Source organism: Ornithodoros turicata, chromosome 1, assembly GCF_037126465.1.
Source record: "Ornithodoros turicata isolate Travis chromosome 1, ASM3712646v1, whole genome shotgun sequence".
In the NCBI taxonomy this organism is placed as follows: domain Eukaryota; kingdom Metazoa; phylum Arthropoda; class Arachnida; order Ixodida; family Argasidae; genus Ornithodoros; species Ornithodoros turicata.
Window position 1 is genome coordinate 229,339,443 of NC_088201.1, and position 22,534 is coordinate 229,361,976.

The window sequence follows — 22,534 nt, forward strand, 5'->3', positions numbered from 1 at the left end:
TACTTGGACAAAATCAACCCTCAGGACCATGTGTGCGGCGTCGCTCATGATCATCGTTATCTCGTGATCATGTAAAAATCACGATTACCATTATCAGTAAAATGCCAAAAGATAAGTGCACGTAAATCGTTTATAAGCGGGTGTGCCCGATGAAGCTAAGCGAAATCTTTTAGGCGAGAAATGTAGCTGGACGTGTACCATTACATGGGGGTGCTCGTATAGGGCCAGGCTCCGTTTGAACGAAAGTTGAGGCTATTCGTTAGTGTTGCGCACGCTAGATTCGGTAGTGCTTCCTGCACACAGTGCTATCTTCGACGCACATTCCCCTGGGCGTCAGTCGTTGCATTGCGCACGTCTGTGAGGCCGACAACGGCGATCCCTTTCACCACCACCACCACCACCACCACCAGTACTATCTTCGACGCTCTTTCTTAGAGCCCTGACAAAGGTACCAGGAACAACCTCAACATTGGTGACAGCGGGCCCAGGTCATCATTGGACAATTTTTACAAGAAATACATGCACGATAACCGGTTCCTGTAGCAGCCTTGAAGCCAGCTCTGGAATGGGTAACATGTGAGTTAGAAGACCCACTGGTTGCTGCAGAATATTCCAAGAACAACGTAAGGCCATCATCGGTAGCATTTCCAATGGAATCATCCGTGACGTCCGCACAGGTGCCGCAGAAGCAGCTACGGAACCAGTCATGGATCCGCCTGAGATTCATTAACGTTCAACATGAGCTTGGATGTCCCTCAGACTACTTTAATGAAAATGCGCGGTATGAAACTGTGTTTGGCGTGCGCAGAAACACTGTCGTTGTAACGCAATACTATTTGAGGGTTGATTGCGGAGACGAAAACCGTGACGACGGAATGTGCCCGCGATGGGCTCATAAATTCTGTCGCCTCTCAAGACAACCTGCTCAACGATTTCTGCCACTATCTTTGCGTGTAACACTGACCGCACACTTTGCGTCCGTTTGGCAGTAGAAATGGTCTGGAAGCAATTGTTCCCGAAAGCCCCCTCTGGTTGTGAAACAAATGGTTCCACCTTAGCTTGGTCGAAAAATGGTCCGGTGTCCGACGGTTGTATCTCTAGTTCGCGAGTGTCGTAATACAAAGAAGAAAAAGATAACAGTTCGTGGCTTTATGTACCAAAAAGCTGTGATCATGCGCGTGGCCAAACCCTTCGGTGCAAGCATTAATTTTGCCCACCTGAGCGTTCTTTGACCAGTGTTGCAACCTGAACACACGGCACACCGTACATAAAGTCCCACGCGAAGGACGGCGTGTCTGTGCAACACGTACCCTGTTATCCTTTTTGCTGGTGTCCTCGGCCGGGTTCAAACCCTAAACCTTGGGATAAGTACTCGAACACGCTGCACCCCAAGAGCACAAGCTCTGGGAAGCACTAAATTCAAAAGACAAGTAACTAGAGGAAGACGTTCTCCTTGTGGTTGCCCAAACCAACGACTCCTGTGATTTCCGTTGCGGAAGTCACCATAATATATTACACAATTTCTGGGACAGACAAAAAAAAAAGAAAAATCTCGTCGGAGTGTTCGGTGATTAACCATGAATTTTTCCTTGTCTTCTGTGCTCTTTCTGTTTGTCACTGAGGGCATATACTCCCTTCATTTGTAATGAACACAACAAAAAGTTAACTCTTGCCACACCGGAGTCATCCCTATTGTAACAGTGGTGTTGGGAAGCGCTCGGTGCTCTCAGTATTGCCGCCGCACGTGGTGTATGAGGTAAAGTCGCGTGAAATAGGAACTGTCATGCGAGCGCACTTGAATAAAACTACAACTAGTGCGTTGAGCCTTTAGCATACAGAGCACAGAGGGTGTCGCGCCCAGAAAAAAAGGCGCAGCTCCTATGTTCCACAAACTTTTGTCCAGGCCTGTGCAACAATACGAGCACTGCTAGGCACACTCGATGAATCATATGCTCTCGCCGCTTTACAGCTTTTTGCAGAGTACGCATCCATGGCTGTCCGTGAGAGTGGATCGCAGGGACATCGTCAATTCCAGAAGCTTGTTATACTGGTCCGTGATTGGAGTTATCCCGACGACAAGCCATACGGTCTGGAAGGTGGAAGTCAGGTGCTTCAGAAATGGGTGAATCCCGCAGGAACGCGTAATGATAAAGTGCGAGATATGCGCAAGCGCATTCTCTCCAGCTTTGAAAGGATCGACTGCTACTTGATGCCTGATCCCGGTACTGCGGTCAGTCGGAAGAGTTACGATGGCAAATATTCTGGTGAGGATTTTGTATGACCTACAGCGCAATATGCCCGTATAAGAGAAACCACGTTTGGGGAAGAAACAGAAGAATACCTGCATATAAGACGCATTCGGATAATATAACATTCGAGCGCAAAACACGATGCAGAGGAGCGCTGGTGCAAGCGAGTTGGTTAAAATCTGCAAACATCGCGGTGAAACAGGATGGAGCACGGACGACACCGACAATTGCGTTGTCCGTGTCGTTCGTGTTTGGTTGTTTGTCGTTTTAGTGTTCCAGTATGCTGGCGTAACCTACCTTTTTTTCCTACACCTTCCCGCTTGTCCGATATAGCACTTCCCGCAACCCAGGGATATGCTGTATGCAACACTGCTGTGGCGCGGTACTGTCTTATTTCTATGAGCAACGTCGCAAGCAGTCCATTCTCTGTGTGAAGTATCCTAGTAAGCAGATTTATTTCGGATATGTTTAGCACGGATACAGTGAGAGCAATGATTGCTAAGGAAACGACTATTCGTCGCTACGCGCAAGAATGCCCATGTGGAATCAGAGCTCGCCGCCAAAGATGTTTCTTTTTTGGCCGAGTACCCATCAACTCCCTCTCCCTTGTCAACAATAGAACACAGAAGAGCGTGATTTTTACAACTTCAACATCCGAAGGATAGCATTGACGGGGTAGAGTCGCTACAATTTGGTCATTGAAATTCGGAGGCGTGATACAATAATGTTACAAGTTCATATCGGCTCACTGCAGCAATAGACGCGGACAAAAAGTTAGAGCATAGAGGAGACAAACCACCTGCAGTCTCCTCTATGTTCTAACTCTTTGTCCGCGTCTATTGCTGCAGTGAGCCGACATGAACTTGTACCAACTACCCCCCTTTGTCCCTCTTGTGCATTGCATTACTGTTTGCTTGCAAAAAAGAATCCCTAATCTTTTGCGGAAACTTGTCACATTTTGTGAATTTAATTGCGTGGAGTGTATATTTCTCAGCCCACGGAACTAGCTCCCCTGCGCCCTTCTTCTTGGCTAATGACAAATGCATAATTGAAAGAATATATGTGATACCTTTTGCGAATATGCAAAGTGTTTCACTTAACGTATCTTACCTCTATCTCACATCCGTTCGTGCGAGGGTGATGTGATTAGAATTTTAAGGTTCCGCCTGCAAATCGTCCTTGTAAAATCACACATTTGCATCGCGCCATTCGCAATGGACTCCTTTCAATATATAGGTCGTCTCACCTAAAGTGATAAGAAATTGTAACTGGCGAAGTACTCACCGGAGGGTTGTGGGACTTTAGGCAATTACTTTCTGGAAACATTTACCACTTGGACGAAGGATTTGGAAAATTTTCAATTGCGAGAAATTTAGTTTCTCAATTGAACTCTGAAAATTATCAAGCGAATCGAGACTTTCTTTTCGAGACTTTGTTTTCTTCTTGTTTTTTTTCTTTTTTTTTTACAGAAATACGGAGTCCTCTAGGGATAGCCCAAACCCAACAAAAATTATGCAACTTTCCGGCATTGCAAATCCCATGGCAGTACCAGATACACAAAAACCACACAATGCTGCTCCATTGGCCGCCAGTGCTGCTTACCTACCAAGTACAAACTGCGCATGCGTCAAGTTCACCGTTCTGATTGGTCTCCTTGCAGCGTCGAACGCGCTGATGTGCGCAAAAGTTGTGCCGATGCGAACCCTTGTACGTCCGCGCGTGTGAGCTCTCCGTTGTCTCGTCGTCATGGTAACTGTCGGATACAGGCCGACGGATGCCTATGCGTCAAAACGCATCAGTGAGAACCAACCTTTAGACCCACCTTCATTTGTTTTGCCTTGAATGTGGTAAAGCAGTTATTTTGTGTTCTTTGTGATAACACGGGACACTCTTAAAAATGAACTTCACCACATAGCACGCTCCTAGCCAACCATCATCCCGAATGACAACGTTCTCGCCCTAGATTTGTCGAAAACGGGAGGCGGAGCCTATTTCGTGGCCATTATGCACGGCACAGAATAGGCTCCGCCTCCCGTTTTCAACAAATCGGGGGGCAGAAGGTTGTCATTCGGGATGATGGTTGGCTAGGAGCGTGCTATGTGGTGAAGTTCATTTTTAAGAGTGTAGTCACCAGCATCAAGGCCAAAGCGGGCGACAGAGAGTTGAAACAAGCGGGGGCACTTCCTCCTCTAGATGCACATGTCACTACTGCTTCTTAGCGAAAATCCAGGAGGCGCGGCTGAGGCGTACTTTTCAATTTTTGCGACCGTGTCTCTTTCCGCGTACAGTGCATAGTTTTTGTTGGGTCTGTGGCTATCCGAGGAGGACTCCATATTTCTATAAAAATATGAGGTTCGCTTGGCGATTTTCAATGTTCAATAAAAAAAAATAAACTTCCCGCAATTGAAAATTTTCCAAAGTGTTCCTCAATGGTGGCAAAAGTTTCCAGAAGGCAATTGCCGAAAGTCCCGCAATCCTCCGGCAAGTACGTCGCCGGTTAGCATTTTTTATGCGTGAAAAACCCTGTATATTGAAAGGAGCATATTGCGAATGGCGCGATGTTAATGGACGATTTTACGAGCACGTTTACGAGCACGTTGTGCTGGCGTACTCTGCAATTTTAATCACACCATCCTCGTAACATAAGGCGCACGAACGAACGCGAGATAAATTCTTACTGCCAATCACATTTCGGAGAGCAGCGAATGTCACTCTAGTCACGGACGATATCGAACCGCGCAATTATCATCAGAAACAACAACAACAACTTTATTTTCAGAAGGAGAGTGGGGAGGTTCATCGCCAGAGGCGAGACTCTACCCCATTGCTGGTGGGGATGTGGGGTATGAAACGCTGAGCCCCTTCACAATAACGATCGGAGTCCGATGGTGTCCAGAAATGTCAAAAGGGCTTTGAGCGCAGAGCGTCGCTGGGCTGGATTGGGCCAGGGACCAAGAAATTTCGAGAGGGAGAAGGGGCGAGGGTCCAGCTGACGAAGAGACTCGGAGAGTGCGGTTCGGGAAGGATGGTAGTGAGGGCAATGAAGAAGAGTATGCTCCAGATCCTCAAGAGCACCACAGTGGCAGCAGGTGGGAGAGTCAACTTGTAACAAGCGGTAACGCCACTGAGCTGTAAAGGCCACATCGAGGCGCATTCGGTGGATTAAGGCAGCATCTTGACGAGAGGTGTTTCGTGGCATGCGGAAAGCGAGCGTTGGATCAACTCTGCTCAACATAGAGGGGGGGGGGGATGTCGGTTGTCCATTGGCGGGAAGCCAGGGGTGTCACGAGGCGTCGCAGAATGGAAAGGCGCTCTCCTGTGAGCAGAACAATACTGGTCCGTTTCCGATACGAGAGTGCTGTTTCTGCGGCGCCGTCGGCCTGTTCATTTCCCACGACACCACAATGGACTGGAACCCACTGGAGAACTAGACTGTGGCCTGCTGCGCAGACAGTTTGGTAAGCCATTAACACATCTGTGACCAGGGGTGCGGATGGACCTCGTATGCCGGAATTTTCAATAGCTTGAAGTGCAGATTTGGAGTCTGTGAAGACTGCCCATTCCCGCGGGGTAAAGTCAGCGATGTGTTGTAGAAAGAAGAGGTTGGCATAGCGTTCCGCAGCTGCTGAGGAGGTTGGATGTGAAAGGCGTCGTCCTTGCACTACGCCTTCGGATGGTATGACGAATGCTGAGACGGACTTGTTGTTTCGGGATGCGCCATCTGTATATGCTGCCGTGAACGTAGAAAACTTCTCGTCTACCAGAGCATGAAAATGGGCTCGAAGGACTTGAGGGGGAACATGATCTTTTCTTTCCAGACGGCTCGGAAGGCTTGCGAAAGTCGGCGGTACCGGCAGAGACCAGGGGGCGTGCGGCGGTATAATGTCCTTAGCTATGAAGCCAGTGAGAGTCTGGCATGTCCTCTGCGCTACTTGATAGAAGTCGCTTTCAGGGCGGTATCGAATTTTCCTGGGGAGCGGGTGACGGGGAATGTGAGCTCGCAAACGTAGGAAATGCCGAGCCGTTTCACGTTCGCGTAGAACCTCAACCGGTAGTTCACCAGATTCAGCCAGGACTTGCCGTGTTCCAGCCATTCTTGGTACTCCGAGGCAGCGACGAAGGCTTCGAGCAAACAAAGACCGAAGGGTATTTAATGATGTTGTTGATATCCTGTGCAGGATAGGAAGGCTGTAAAGCACAGTCGCCCTCACCAACGCCGCGTGAACTGCGACCAGGGAACGCTGATCAGAGCCCCATCCTGAGCCAGAAAGATGTTGAATTGCGGGGAGCCATCGCTGCACTTTAGTTTCAAGATGTTTAATGTGTCGAGCCCAGCGCAAGTCCGAGTCGATTACCACGCCAAGGAAGCGGTGCAAGCGGTCCGGCTCAAGCTGCTTGGCACCAACCCAAACAGGGAAATTGGTCACAGCTTTGCGCGTGAAGGGGAGCTCGACGCACATTTCGGGGGAAAGGTCCATCCCAATGTGCGTGAGGTACGTGTGTACATTATTTAAAGCGAGCTGCAGGCACGCTGTATGGCTGGGCGTGATTTTCCTAGTGTCCAAAGGGCGACGTCATCGGCATACACGGAAAAGGACACTTTGCGAGGAATTAGTAGGCCGGCCATCACCACGTTAAAGAGTGTCGGACTCAGAATACTTCCTTGGGGGACTCCTTGAGGAACAGGATGCTGGGGGCTTTTGCCTTGGGACGTACGGACAGCGACAGTTCGGTCCGTAAGGAAGCCTTGGAGCCAGATGAAGAGGCGACCGGATACCCCAAACGAGCGCAAGGCGTGCAGCACACAAATGTGCGAGACGGTATCATATGCGGGATTGATGTCGAAGAAAACCGATCGGACGATCCGCCAATGGGCACGAGCATCTTGAGCTGTAGAGACTAGGTCGAGAACTGCATCCATGGAGCTTCGGTGGCGACGAAATCCACCCATTTCTTGAGGAAACGCACGTTGTTTTTCGAGCTACCAGTCGAGGCGGTGCAAAACCATTTTCTCCATCAGTTTTCCCATCCAGCTTGTCAGGCTCACAGGGCGAAAGGAGGATAGGGCATTTGGGGGCTTTCCTGGTTTCAGGATGGGAACAACCAATGCCTCCTTCCAGGAAGGTGGTAATGATCCTTGTTGCCAAGACGTATTATACACATGAAGAAGAGCTTGGAGTGACCGTCCGTCAAGGTTTCGCAGAGCGGCATAGGTGACCTTATCGGGTCCCGGGGACGAGCCGGCGTTCACAAGCTTCAACGCTGCCTTTAGCTCGATTAATGTGAAGTCGCGGTCCATAACTTCCAGTGGACGGGGCCAGTCTTGGTGGAGTTCAGCCGTCGAACTGTGGACAAAACTGCGGTGTAACGGTTTCGTCGAGGCAGCCGCCGGTGTCGTTAGTACCACACAGAAGTCTGTCGCCAGCGTGTTTTCGTCTACACCCTTAACGATAGCCAAGACCGCGAGAGGATTCTTTTGAGGGGGCGCCTCCTTGAGAGATCGGATTGTCCGCCAGATCTTCGTGGCCGGGTGAAACGGTGAAGGATTGTGACAAAACTTACACCAACTCTTCCTGTCCTCTTTCTTAATTTCTCGTGTTACTCTAGCTTTCATCCGGCAGTATTCCACAGTATCTGTAAGTTGCCCTGTACGACGTGCCGTTCTTTCTGCTCGGCGACGTAATGTCCTAAGGTGGTTAATTGCTGGAGAATGACCGACATGTCCTGTTACCCTTTTAGACATGACCGCCGCGTCCTGAATACCGCGGGTAATTGCTTGTGAGAGGCAGCATGTTGGAATCGTACAGGTCGGAAAAGGCAGCCCTCCTCCGCGCACGGTGGTCAGATAACGCCGCGGGGATGGTGGTGGGGATAAACTGGAACAGGCCCCAGCCGACACTGTATCACTTACATGGAGCTTTGGGGTTTACATGAGTTAATAAGGACGGCCGGGACTTATACCCCTGTCAGACGTACTAATTTAGTGTCACTTTCAGCGAGTACACTTGCAGTAAGTGTCATTCTTTCGGAGTCACACGGCATCTTTTAGTGACACTAAATGCAAAGTACACTTACGATGAAGTGAGTTCGCCAAACTCACTTCACTTTGCCTGCGACAATCAAGTACGTAGCCTCCACGGCAGGGATTGCGTAACAAAAAGCTTATTTTTGGAAAAGGAAAGAAACAACCCAATCGGAATTTATTTTTGGACAAATTTGTTAAGACAGCGCTGATTTGCATAAGAAAGACGTAAGGAGTTTTGGCGTGATTTACCGGTACTCTCGTTCACAGACTGCCCAGTAGATTTCGTAATCCACTTCACGGCAGCCATATTTGTTGACATTGCACGGTGGTTAAGTGTTACCGGCGAAATCGCGAAATACTCGCAGTGAAGCACTGAATAATGGAAGACAAAAAAGACAGGGCATCGTGGTCTGAGATAGAAACCTATGCTATCAGAACATGGGAGGACCAAGCGAAACGCGAAAGTGTATGCTGACATCGCGGGCCAGTTGCACGCGCAAGACATAGTAAAGACCACCAAAGAGGTGAAGAAGAAGATTGAACATTTGTCAAATAAATGTTGTGTTGGTTCGCAACAATTATATTTATGACGTTCAATCGACTTCAACTGCGAAGAAAATCTTTATGAAATGTCTCTGGACGTAAGAAAAATGATTTTACCTAGAAAGTATGGCGCATTCCCCGATGTTAGGTAGAAGTTCACGCTCGCCCATCGTCATCACCATGACTGCTTAGTGACACTTACTTATGCCGTGTAGCAGGAGCGTAGTGAAAGTGACATTACAAGACGGAGTGCACTTCAAATAAGTGACACTAAATTAGTACGTCTGATAGGGGTATAAGAATGCGGCCCATACAGCGCTCTAGTCGTGGGTGCTCACGCGTTAGGAGGATGACACGTATGAAGAAAAGTGCATATGCATCGCCCCTTCTCCCAGCCGATCGCACGGAGCGTGCTCAAACGGATTCGGAGAACTCTTACATTTGGACAGTAGACATCTCGAATGGCCCTATCTGTTGAACGCTTCATGTCATCTATTGCTTTTGCTTTTTTTGTTGCGTGTTAGCGCCGCGGAGCAACCGTGGCTATCAGCGGCGTACAGATGTGGGCAGACTGAGTGAGGACAGCAGGACGGAGTGGGTGGCTGGGGGATTAGTGTGCGTCCTGGGCCGACTTCAGGAGGAACAGTGCCGACATTCGTCTAGAAACTCTTCGGAAGACCCAGGGAAAACCTGAGACAGCACAGCCGGTGGTAGGATTCGAACCCACCACCTCCCAGTCTTCAGCGCGGCCTTGGAACGAGCGGACGCCTTAACCCACTCGGTTCATGCCGCTGGTTCATCTATTGTGTTAACGCTCAATGATTTTTGCGCTTGTACTGGACCCTCCCAGTTCTACAGGACAGAAGGCTGTAAAAGTTTTCTGCGAGAACATTGTTCTGTGTACCGGTACAGCGGTGACTGTACTGTCAGGGACACTTCTAACTTTCTACTCGTTTCCGTGGTCTCGCTCCGATAAGCGCCACGCTGCAGGCAAGGTGGGAAACAAAAAGTGGACTTGTCCGGGGGTGGCCGGGTGCCGGAGAGGTATCGCATTGCCGCACGAAGGTGTTGGAAAGAATGTGTAAAAATAATAAAGAAAAAACGTAACAAAAGGAAAGCAGACGGTGTGAGAGGGAATTATATATCACTACCTTAATCTGTTGTCACGCGCCGTGCCCTGTTTTGTAAAGAGCAAGAAGATCGCGCTTTGTTATCGCGTCTGCTTTCCCTTCCCAAGCAGCACAATGCACTGAAAGTCGAGTGCAATAGGGGTGGAGGAGTAGGTGGAAGACCTTGAACAGATTGTTGAAACTAAGGAACATTCATAAGACACACACCGTCCACCCCTATTGCACTCGACTTTCAGTACACTGTGCTGCCTGGGTTGTTACGTTTTTCTTTGTTTTTTACTCAGTCCTTCCAACGCCTTCGTGCGGTAATGCGATACCTTGTCGGCACCCGGCCACTCCCGGACGAGTCCACTTTTTGTTTGCGAGCTTGGCCGCTAGCATGGCGCTTATCAAAGGGAGGTCACGGAAACGAGTAGAAAGTTAGAAGTGTCCCTGAGAGTGCCTCGAGCAATTTGTGCGATGTGCATGGAGGCACAGGCATACTTTTGTGGCAACCTGCAGAAAATGTGCAGGTCGACGATCTAATGTGTCAATAGGTAATGGGACAGATCGTCCTATATGTTCGTGTCCTTTTTCTTTAGTTCTCTCAGACGACTTCAAACTGCATCTCGGACAGCTCGTAAGGTTCCTTGTGTCTCCGGAAAAGTTGGTGCCGAAAACCATAAACGGTGCTCTCATCAAATGCCATGAGTTCGTTCGTATATTTCAGGTGATGTATCTCCTCTCACTCTATTGTTGTCCGTTGTTCAATTATTTAGCATACTTCTCCCTCAAAGATAAGCCGTAGAACATGGTGCAACACACAGGACACTACAGCATCGTAATAACGCACACTATAATAAGAATTCAGCTCAAGTGATATTCGACAGTCAGTAAAAGAGGACACACCTGTCACATTCGTCGGACAGAAGGTGTTGTCTTACTGTCCAGATATCAACATTGTCGTGAACGCGCACGTGGTGCAATTTTATTTCTGCGTGTTCGGATGTTTACTCCTACAAAACGAATACACAGGACTGGAAACCCTAACCGTGGTAGCTGTGACTACATTTGTGTTTGTTTTTGTGGTGTTGTAAGTGGTAAAGCATACCAATAATCGAACCAATCAATAAACAGTGGAGGAAACCAAATGAAGCCGGGTCACGTGCATACATACCAGTATACACCTGCCAACGAAAATGTAGGACCTTATTGCGATTTGTTGGCCCGCTGCAGCATGGTAAATACGGGAAATGCATGTGTGTCAATGGGACGCACAGTCAGACCAGGTCCCTTTTTCTCCGTTTGGGATTTTTCGAGTTATCCCCTTACTGGATACAGAGGTTCAATAGTAAGCCGCCGAAACTGTTTCTCCAAGATTCTGTATGAATCCATGTTGAAGGTGTGGTAGACTAGTTACTTGACCTTGGTCACCATCGATTCCAACATATTGTGTCAGTTTATTATTGGCTACCATGGTGCCACTAGGTGATTAGGTCGTACCTGATCTTAACCTAAAGTAATATTGTTTCAGATCTACTTCGCCGTTTTTGAAGAAGGGAAGCTGCAAGAACCCCAGTCTCTGTTCAATGTAAGTAATGTTGAATACGTCAACCGCTTACAGGAACCGTAAGCTGAATGACAAAACTGTAGAAACCGTACGAAGGGTATTTCTTCAGGGTCGAGAGCCGCCGCTATTTGGAACAGAGACAGCTGTTCTTCTGGGCACCGTCCTCATCATTGGCGTGGTATTTAAAGGGTTAGGTATGACGTGTTAAAGGTTCATGCGAATTGTGGGTCAACAACCCGGAGGGAAGAAAGGTGCCTTACAGGCCATTACGGCCGGAGCGAATGGCCGCTTTGATAGAGTGTGGAGGGGATTATGTGAACGGAGTGACCTAGGCTCCAGACCGGTTACACAAATGGGAGGTTCACGAACAAGGGGACGAGACGGAACAGCATGCAGGAATTGCCACAGTTCCGGAAGAGAAGGAGGTTAGTGGTTACGTGGGGAGATATCCAGAGCAAGGAAAGAGATATATATATATATATATATATATATATCTTTCCTTGCTCTGGATATCTCCCCACGATATATATATATATATATATATATATATATATATATATATATATATACATACAGGGTGTCCCAGAAAACGTGTCATTGAATTATAATTAAAAAAAACTACGCCACCTAAAATCATGTGGTCAACGGCATTTGTTCCTACTAGGTTTTTGCCACCTCCTGATGTGAATGTCGTGTAACGTAAGTTTAGCTATGTAAATTTTTGCGAACTGAAGTCCGAAATTTGCGATGTAAAGGTCACTTTTTACCCCATAAATGTGAAGAGCGTGTCAAATTTTTTCAAATTAATGATAATTGACAGGGATATTCAGGGGCTATCCCATCAGAAAAAATAGCTGAACATCATGCTCTACGGAGCTAGCGCGCGAGAAGTTTTTCAGCGCAATCCTTGTCAGTCGGACGAAAGGAGGTCGGAAACCCAGCCCACACCTGCAACGCAGAAAGAGATAACACAGTTATGGCTTATCGCGTCCGACTTTCGCTGAGATCGCACTTTCCCATTTCCCAATTTCAGGAACTGTCACTTTTTCTACTATCGCTCGTTCGGCTGGGTTTGGAACCTCCTTTCGTCGGACTGAGAGCGATTGCGCTCAAAAAGTCGTCGCGCGTTATGGTTCTGTGCTGCGAAAAGCATGATGCTCGGCTATTTTTTTCCGATGAGATAGCTCGTAAATATCACTGCCAATTATCATGAACTTGAGTGAATTCGGCACGCTCTTCATATTGGCGGGGTAAAAAAGTGACCTTTATCTGGCAAATTTCCAGGTTCAGTTCGCGAATATTTACATAATTAAACTTACGATACATGACATTCACCCAGGAGTCTGTAAAAACCTAGTAAGAACAAATGCCGTTGACCGCGTGATTCTAGGTGGCGTAGTTTTTTTAATTATAATTCAATGACACGTTTTCTGGGACACCCTGTATATATATATATATATATATATATAATGTGTAACCACCTACGCATCTTTTGTCCTGTCGAAGACAGTGCCACTGTCGAAACGTCGACCTCTTGCCCATTTTAGTTCTTAACGTCTCCCTATGTAATAAACTAGTGTTTGTAACTTCCCAAAAATCTGTTTCCGTGTCTTTTTCTGCAACTTCTGTAAAACGTCGTGGCCGTTTGATAATCCTTTTACCTCAACCTATATATATATTTATGTATAATGGAGGAAAAAAAGCCATTAAAGAAGCAAGTAAATAACGCTAGATGTGTTTGAAATTCAAAATTACAGATTAAGATGGCTTTTATGGCTGCACGCAGAGATACAGATAATCATGGAACGATGCGACAGTACCAGAGGACACGTGTTTCGCCGTGTTTGCGGCTCGTCAGCTCTGGGTAGCTGCCCATCGTTCGGAAATGGAAAACCAGGGGTCGCTCAGCGAGCGATATGCACCTGGGAGGGTGACTGAGCACTCCTCAATGCCACAGTGCAAGCCAGTGAATTATAATGAGGGGGAAAAAGCGATTAAATAAACAAGTAAATGACACTAGACGTGTTTGAAATTAAAAAATACAGATTAAGATGGCTTCTATGGCTGCACGCAGAGAAACAGATACTCCTGGAACGATGCGACAGCACCAGAGGACACGTGTTTCGCCGTGTTTGCGGCTCGTCAGCTCTGGGTAGCTGCGCATCGTTCGGAATTGGAAAACCAGGTGTCGCTCAGCGAGCGATATACACCTGGGATGGTGACTGAGCACTCCTCAATGTATATATATATATATATATATATATATATATATATATATATTCACCGTCTTGGCTTCATGGCAGAATACGTTGGATGTGTTAGTCCTTGAATTACGTCAAAACCACGGCTTCCCTCAAAGGTATCCACGTTGGACATGAAAAATTTACCGGTCTTCTGCGCTCTGCAACTTGATGCACAGTTGTAGGTGGTCCATCTGGTTTCTTTTTTTTTCCACGACGAAAAAAACGCATGAAATGCATGAGAGACCTACGATGGCTTTCAGAGTATTCCCAGCCTACACGTATTTCTCAATGTCAATGTCACTGTTTCTTCCTTCATGTATTTCCGCGCGCTGAATAAATAATTGGTATTAGAAGCGCAATGTAGGCTACCGATTATGGCAGATTTCCTAACTGACGTGGCCATTCATCCTCTCGTCACCAGTATGTCTACATGCCGAAGCAAAGTACGGCAAGCAGAAAACGACAAACACCACCACATACCGACATTGCAAAATTCTAGCGTCGTGACAACAGACTTTTGGCAACAGGTTCACAACGACACAGTGATCGGCGACGACGAGATACGAAAAATTAGAGATGCCGGAGCATGATAGTAACAGCTGAGAAAGCATTCAAAGACGAGAGTTATGCTGATGATGATGATGATTGGGATTTCTAATGGCGCAAAGGCAACTTTGGCCCGAGCGTTATGCAAATATCGCCTCCCATATTTGAACTTTATTGGCAGGGTTATGTCGCCAGCCGAAACACGCTACAGCACCTTCGGACGTGAGCTCCTCGCCGCCTACCTGGCATGCAGACACTACCGCCATTTTCTCGAGGGCCGCCCGTTCGTGCTGTACACCGACCACAAGCCTCTCATGTTCGCCCTGCGATCGGCCTCCCTCAACCACTCGCCTCGTGAAACCCGCCACATGTGCTACCTCTTGGAGTTCACGACCGATGTGCGACACGTCGCAGGCGAAGACAATGCCGCTGCCGACGCACTCTCGCGGCCGGACGTCAATGCTCTCCATCCGCCCCCCGCGGTCGATTTGGACGGCATCGCCCAGGCGCAACAGGCAGATGAAGAGCTCGCCGCCCTTCGTTCATCCCCCGCCTCATCCACCACTTTTCGGGAGATCTCGCTCCCCGGTTCGACGGCAAGTCTATGGTGCGACACCTCTACTGGTACCCCGCGCCCTTTCGTTCCCCTGGCCTTCCGCCGGCATGTTTTCAACGCCCTCCACTCGCTGTCCCACCCTGGCGTGCGCGGCACGCAAAAGATCGTCGCAGAGCGCTACATATGGCCTCGCATGAATGCCGATGTCCGTGACTGGGCGCGGGCCTGCCTAGCCTGCCAGCGGTCCAAAATCTACCGCCACACCATCTCGCCTCCATCGCGGTTCCTTCCGCCAGATGCACGTTTCGACCAGGTCCACATCGACTTGGTCGGCCCGCTTCCTCTGGCCAAAGGCTACCGCTACCTGCTCTCGTGCATCGACCGCTTTACCCGCTGGCCGGAGGTAACGCCGATTCCTGACATCACGGCAGAGACGGTGGCCCACGCATTCCTCTTCTCCTGGGTTTCCCGATTCGGCGTCCCGTCCACTGTAACCACGGACAGAGGACGCCAGTTTGAATCGGCCCTCTTCCGTCACCTGTGCAGCGCCCTCGGAACCCATCACATCCGAACCACGGCCTACCATCCGGCTGCCAACGGCCTGGTCGAGCGCCTTCATCGGCAGCTCAAGGCGTCCCTCCGCGCCACTGACCACGGCGACACAACCTGGCCCGAGCGTCTACCCTTCGTCCTGCTTGGCCTTCGCGCCGCGATCCGCCAGGATGACTGCAGCGCGGCCCACATGGTCTACGGCTGCCCGCTCCGCCTTCCCGGAGCATTCTTCACCCCATCGGCCCCGCTCGTGCACGACCCTTCCTCCTACATCGACCGTCTCCGCCAGCTCTTCCGGGACCTCAAGCCCACGCCTACCCGCTCCGCTCCCGCAACACGCGTGTTCGTGAGCCCCGACCTTAATCAAGCCACCCACGTCTTCGTCCGCCGGGACGCTGTGCGCTCCAGCTTGCAGCCTCCCTATGACGGCCCCTACAGGGTCATCTCGCGAGCCGGGAAGTTTTTCCGCCTCGATCTTCCACGGGGACCTGACACTGTGGCCATCGACAGGCTTAAGCCCGCATTCCTGGAGTCTGCACCTCTGGTATCGCCCGACCAGCCCTCCCTACGTCCGTGCTCAGCTCCTGTCTCCGGCATTCCTTCCCCTCCACGTCGAGTGCATTGGGCGCCGCAGCTCGCACACTACGAGCCGCCCGCCGCCTCGGGTCCGCCTCCTGCACTCCTTGGCCTCGGCGCCCGACCTTTCCGCCAACCTCGGCCCTCCTCGCCAGCCCTGTCATCCGCCACGGGGGGGAGCCCTGTAGCAGCAGCGTCATAATCATCACCAGCACCGCCATCGGTTACGCGCAGCACTGCGCGTGACCCGAGCTTTCGTTTTCGGTTCATCGCCATTAACCGTCATTAAACCCATCAACCTCAGTAGAGCCTGGTCGCCTCATTTCTCGCTCTACAACGCCTTCCTTAACTAGATTAACTTGTATAGTTGAAGTACCAGTGTTGTCGGCGACAGCCCTGCAGGCGGTGCAGGCCTTAGGGCAGTTGTGTAGGTTGCTCTGTCGTTGGACATTGCTCCAGACGGCACTCATCGAAGCGCGATTGAAGAGGACGTCTTTGATGGTGTCGGAAGTTAAAAAAAGAAGAACTTCAACGTGGGAGTGCTGTCTCCGCATGTGTGGCGTACGATGCAACGGAACCTTCTCCGGACCGCAGCTCGCTATTGATTGCAGTCGCGGAGAGCGGGTGACAGATACGATGAGACGTGCAATCCACCTCGGGGTCCCGCTGTTGAAGGTTACGGTACTAGCAGAATCCTGCTATAGTCGACTAGTGTGTGACGGCTCGAAATGGCAGCTCTAGTCACGACACAGCGCAGGAAGCGAGGGCTTTGCACAAATTATTTCTACATTGTTACACGTAACTCAATCCAACGTGCTGTACTGACTGGCATATTTCCAACATTCCCTGGCCTACAGTAAACATAATCGCGTCAGCTAGTGCAATGGCGTTACCTTCACTTCACACGCAGTAGTAGATGAGGCAATGAAACATAAAGCGAATATACGATACAGCCCGGCAACGCTCCGTTGAGTACTGTTAATTCACTGACTTCATCATTCAATACGTGTCTTCACACGTGTCTGTTGCCACGGTAACCAAGGTTACATCACGTTCTGCACGCGATAAAACGTATATGTGTGCGCCGTTCTTAAGCTACGGTGCCGGCAGGAGGTAATCGCTAAACGAAAAGTAACTTCAGCAAGTGTTCTTCCGTGTCGTGTTTGTCCTCCCCGCCGTGTTTCGGGTTCTTTCTGTCACAATGTACCAGCTCGCACGCATCCTTGCTCTTCTACCATTCATGTCCCCAGAGCAGTACACGAACCATTACAAAAATATATGCCCCGTATTGGCCGCATAATGTTGGCGAATGTTTTCGCAGGAACTTAACTGCGGGGTCCTGGCAGGTTGGAGAGAATGACAGTGCCATCAAAAGACTAAAAGAAAAATATGACGAATTACGATACATTTATGTTAGTGACCTTGAGGAAAGCGCCGAATAGGACTTTAGAGAGCAATACAGGACATAAATCTGCTACTCAGTCTGCCTATGCTGGCACAGGGTTCATAGACATTAGTTATGGGCCTTTAATACCTCTTATACCGGAACGTAATGGATACGCAATCCTCTGTGACTATTTTATCTCGTCGCATCTTTGACACTTAACCTTTGTTTTTTCAGGCCACAGCATACCTCTATAACAAAAAAATATTGGACGAACTCATTGATATGTACAAAACAGAGATGCAAGAGGTAAGTCTACCCATGCGCAGTAAAATATATCAGAATTGAATAGTGTGTAGAGCCAGGTAATCTGATTGTACGTCGTTTCGCTTGTGAAATAGTGTAGCTTTCGGGCTTCGAGTTTGAAGCTAAAGAGGTCGACGTACCTAATTGTGTATCACGACGCTCGCGAGAGTTTCATGCCCTCCTGACCAACCTAGCGTAATGTCCGTGTATTTACACGAGCGACATACCCCCTGAAGCGGATGGTGCGAAAAAACGTCATAGCTTTCTGCTGTCGCGTGAGCGTGAGCGCCTCCTCTATTACTTAATGCCTCTCCAATTGGTCAGGGGTGCCGTACTGCGCATGCGTATAAATTCACGTTCTCTGGTTTGAGGGCGCCACTACCCTACACCCAGGTCCGACGCGCGCTGACGTCACCTGCCGCAAATGTTCGTGTTTTGATGTTTTCTTTGTAATCACTCGCAAAGAGGTGCTTGGAAGCAGTTGGAAGCACTGTTCGGCTCCCAATCTTTCCTCGCTATCACTTTCTACCACTCCTCTCGTAACGCGAGATCCGCAGGCACCTCGTGAAACGATACCCCTTGCTCCTTTTTCTTGGTCCCAGAAGTAAAAAAAATGCAGAAGGCAGTACCGCATTTTTCGAAAACGTTCGAAACCGCGCTTACCGAAGTCAGACAAGAAAGCATAGCAGACGACAAGGGGTATAGGGAATGTGGCGCCCTCCACGCGCCCTCCGCGGGAAAGGGAAGCGACTCTGCGCATCTGCCAATGGACAGGCATTGAGTAATAGAGGAGGCGATGGACAGAGACGCAAGATGTTCCGTAGCAGACGACAGGAAGACACGCTAATGGTATCGTCTGCCAAGTGTCGTCTGCTTTAATGCGCAGTACGCCACTGCCGATATGCCGCACCGCGTGAATGCTCAAGATAACACGGGGCGGATCTTCGGCTCTGTGAGCACCGTTTTCGCATTTGCTTCCACTACAATATCCCGTGCGGATATCCTCGTGTGAATACATGGTTGTCTCAAAGATCTTCTAGTTTTCACTCTCGCGCAGGGGCTCCATTTTGTGCTGTGGTGCGCATAAGATGACCCACTGCGGCACCCGTGACGCTATCGATCGTCTCGCACAACTGGTGCTGGGTTTCCGATATCATGGAATAAAAATTCTTAGGGGCACCACAAGAATGCTACCGCATTAATAAACGCTCACGTGAAGTGGGTGAGGGACGGACGGATGGATGGATATGTAAAGAAAAATACAGAGTGTTCACTTCTTCTCTGACGTAATTTTTATTTAAAAAATGTACGAGAGCACCATGGATGTCGGTTTTGCAGTTGCGCTCTATAGAGTAAATCATTTTGCACCTTTAGTCGCTCAAAACATGTGTATTCTTATAAAAACACTTTTCTGTGTCGCAGACTCAAGAAAAAAGTGCAGGAAAAGCACTACTAAAGGTGTAATACTAGCATGCACCGGATTTTACACAATGTCAATCGTTAACGGTGTAAAGTGAGGCGCTGAAAGAGGTGTTTACGTCCAATACACTTTTTTTTTCACCCATTTGAACTAGGGATGCGGTGTTCAAATTGGTGTTTTAATTCGTGACAGAAACAAATTATGCTGGTATCACAGCTCCGCTCAGCAAGTACGCACATTATAGACGATAACCTGAGTTAAAAACAAAGTACTTGACAGGGTAACGTTAGGAATTTAGCTGGTACTTTTGACTCGTTGCAGGCGTACGTGTGTATTGCAAACACGCCGTCCCGTCACCGTTGCAAACGTTTTCCGCCCCAGTACACTTAAAGGGACTATCGCATCCGGGAACGTATGTACGATACCGAAAGGGTAGTGTTCTTCACCACTTCAGAGTCAACTTTGCCAAATTTCTCTTCCGAAAACAGCTTACATATTAAGTAGACGAGCTTTAAAGGTCCGCATTCCATCTACAGCCACGACGATGATGACGTAAGCCAGGCGCACGAATTGGAGCGCAGCGCAGGCGATTGTCTCCGAGATCGTCTGCTTGTCGTTCGCATCGCAATATACTGAGTGAAAAGTCCTCGGTAAATACGCTGACTTTCGCTTATCAGTGAGAGTGCAGACGTAACCATGTTACGTGAAACACGGCGTTACGCTCCTGGCTGTACGAACACGTTCAACGTTAACCAGAAACAACATTCCGCGAGCCGGTAACAGAGAAGTCGCCGTCCCCTAGCATTCCGCCTCGCCCGCCCGCCTGTCGGTCGGTTGCCAAGGCTACCAAGGTCCCTCCGGCCGCTCAGTGGTTGGTATTCTCCATGTCAAAGGGCGCGCTGTGATTGGCCTCGTCCGTGTGACGTTACCAGAGAGGGAATCCAGGAATGCGTCGTCTGCTCTTGCCAAGTTTTATATCAAACTACACAGGAACAACGCTGCCAATTCGCGTCGGGTTTTCGGCGTTATTATCAGTGATGAACGAGGAGTAAAGAACCACTACAGTTTCGGAATCGACCGGGACGGATGCGATAGTCCCTTTAAAGGTACCGTAAAGCAGCAGAGGCCGAATTTCATTTAGCCTGGCTATTCGATAGTCCAAGCCGTCAGTACAAAAACGGCGCAAATTTCATTCCAATCGGTGGTGCAGTTACTTATAAAATTAAAATTAAAGATTACGGGCAACACTGTATTAGTATTCGGATGGGATCCGTACTCTCAGCAGCGTACGGCGGCAACCACTTTGCATGCGCATAACACTGGGCCCGAAAGTCGAACAGCGCTGCGTTTCTTTTTGATTTGATTTCCCAAAAAAACACTAAATAGGGGTCTCTGCTCTCCCATGGAAATATGATACGAAATAGTATAGCCACCAAAAGAACAAAACGCGACAAAATAGTGCTGCATACATAATACATATTCGACAGTGTTGCCCACTGCACAGAGGGTTGTTTGACACCAGGCGTCGCGCTGCTGCACTACGCCGGATTATTCGTGATAAATTAAAAATATTTAGAGAGCGTTGTCGGTCGTACGGTTGCATAAGTATCCTTGCTGGAATTTTGATTTGCGAATGTTCCGACACTGCGGTGACCGGGAATGCATGGGGTTGAGCGCGTCCTGCGTGTCGTACTTAGCGATATACAATCCCAACCAAAGCGCAGACGTCAGAGACCTCACAGATGCCTCCCTTCCAGTCAACAGCCGTAAGCACCTGTTTTCTCGTGTGCTGATTCACTGGCAGCGGTGAGGTCTGTGACATCAGAGCCGTATAAGTTTTGGTATCCACGGAGCCAATTTTCGCATCCTCCTCGCTCTGAAACTTTCACGCAGGGTTATACATATAAAAAGCACCGTTTTTACGTTTGTCTGGGAAAACCTGGGGTGACCTGTCTGTCGCAATCCCTTTAACGCAGGATAATGATCACACAGTTCTATCAAACTAAGTGACGTTCAAATATTCATCAACGACTACCAGCGAATACCGCGTGAGTACAGCCACAGACATGAAGTACATGCGCCGTGCCCGTCCATATTCGTTTGCAGGACAGCCCCACGTGCATGCCGAGTCTAGTTTTTCGTGATGCAAACGTGTCATTCTTCTTCTCAGTTGCAATACACCGATCATGTATACTTTGCAGGCAGTGCCACACTGGCAAGGCGTACGCTAATGCATAAAAGAAGGCGCTACGTGCAACGTACACTTCGAGGGGAGCGCACCGCCGGCGCACACTGGCCCCGAAAAATATTATCCAAAGCGCTATAACAGGCTTAGATCCTAGGGACAAGCCGGGAAGCGCATCCTTCCTCGCTGCCGATGTCACAAGTGCATTGCGTTGCACACTGACTAAGACATAACCACAGGGCCGACGAAGCCCGTTGTTGCCAGATATAGAAGAATATTGTATATTATGTGATCGTGTGCATTGGCTCTAGGTATGACTGCAGACTCATTGACTGCATGAGTCTGTTTCGATGTTTCAGGCCCTTTCAACCTGCAGTCTGAAGGAGATTAAAGAAAAGCACGAGAACATGAGATCTAAGTGTCTGGATAAACTAGGAGCAAGCCGTATCATGGGCGGGAACATTCAAGAATTACGGCAACATCTTGCAAAGGTAATCATAAATGGTAAACTTTTTTGTCCATCCCAGGTGCTCATGAAGTGTAAACGTGCGCGTATCTAGGTGTGTACTGCACCATATGAACAGCACTGTGGTATTAGTTAGTCGCGGTTAGGCAACCTACTTACGTTATGCGCCCTGCAATTGCTTTCCATAGACTGAGCCTAAAGAGCTAGCAATCTGCGCAGATAGCGGAAAGGGAAACTATTTTAGTTTCGTCGCAGGGGCGCTGCTCTGCCACACTGCTGGTGGTGATGTGGGGAATGAAATAATGATTACCTTCAGAATAAGGATCGAAGTCCTATGGTGTCCAAAGGAGTCGAAACAGCTTCCAGCGCATAACTTTGGTGGGCTGGATTTGACCATGGACCACGTAATATCTGGAAGAGTCAACTTGTCTCGAGTGGTAACACCACTGCGCTGTAAAAGCCAAATCGAGTAGCATTTGTCGAATTAATGCATGACATTGACGTGAGTTGTTTCATGGCATCAGGAAAACGAGCGTTTGATCAACTCTTCCCAGCATTGATGCGAAGAGTCAGTCAAGGAGAATGTCAGTTGTTCATTGGCGAGAAGCCAGAGGTGTCACCAGACGTCGAAGAAGGGAACGACGCACTCCTCTCTACAGGGCAATGCTCGTCTATGCAGCAGACGGGAGAGCTGCTTCTGCAGCGCAATCGACCCGTTCATTCCCTACTCACCACAATATGCCGGAACCCAGTAGAGAGGCACCCTGTGCCCTGCTTCGTACACAAGGTGGTAAGCCGTTAACA

General features: G+C 49.0%; 1 protein-coding gene across 1 annotated transcript in view; it reads left to right on the forward strand.

Annotated features, from left to right (window-relative positions):
* Positions 1-22,534, forward strand: part of LOC135395808 (atlastin-2-like) — a 105,780-nt gene that overhangs the window by 70,412 nt on the left and 12,834 nt on the right. Inside the window, exons 4-8 of the mRNA XM_064626900.1 lie at positions 1,970-2,264; positions 10,529-10,656; positions 11,461-11,517; positions 17,591-17,662; positions 21,624-21,755. Of these exons, the coding sequence (XP_064482970.1) occupies positions 1,970-2,264; positions 10,529-10,656; positions 11,461-11,517; positions 17,591-17,662; positions 21,624-21,755 (684 nt within the window). The remainder of the gene's footprint in view (positions 1-1,969; positions 2,265-10,528; positions 10,657-11,460; positions 11,518-17,590; positions 17,663-21,623; positions 21,756-22,534) is intronic.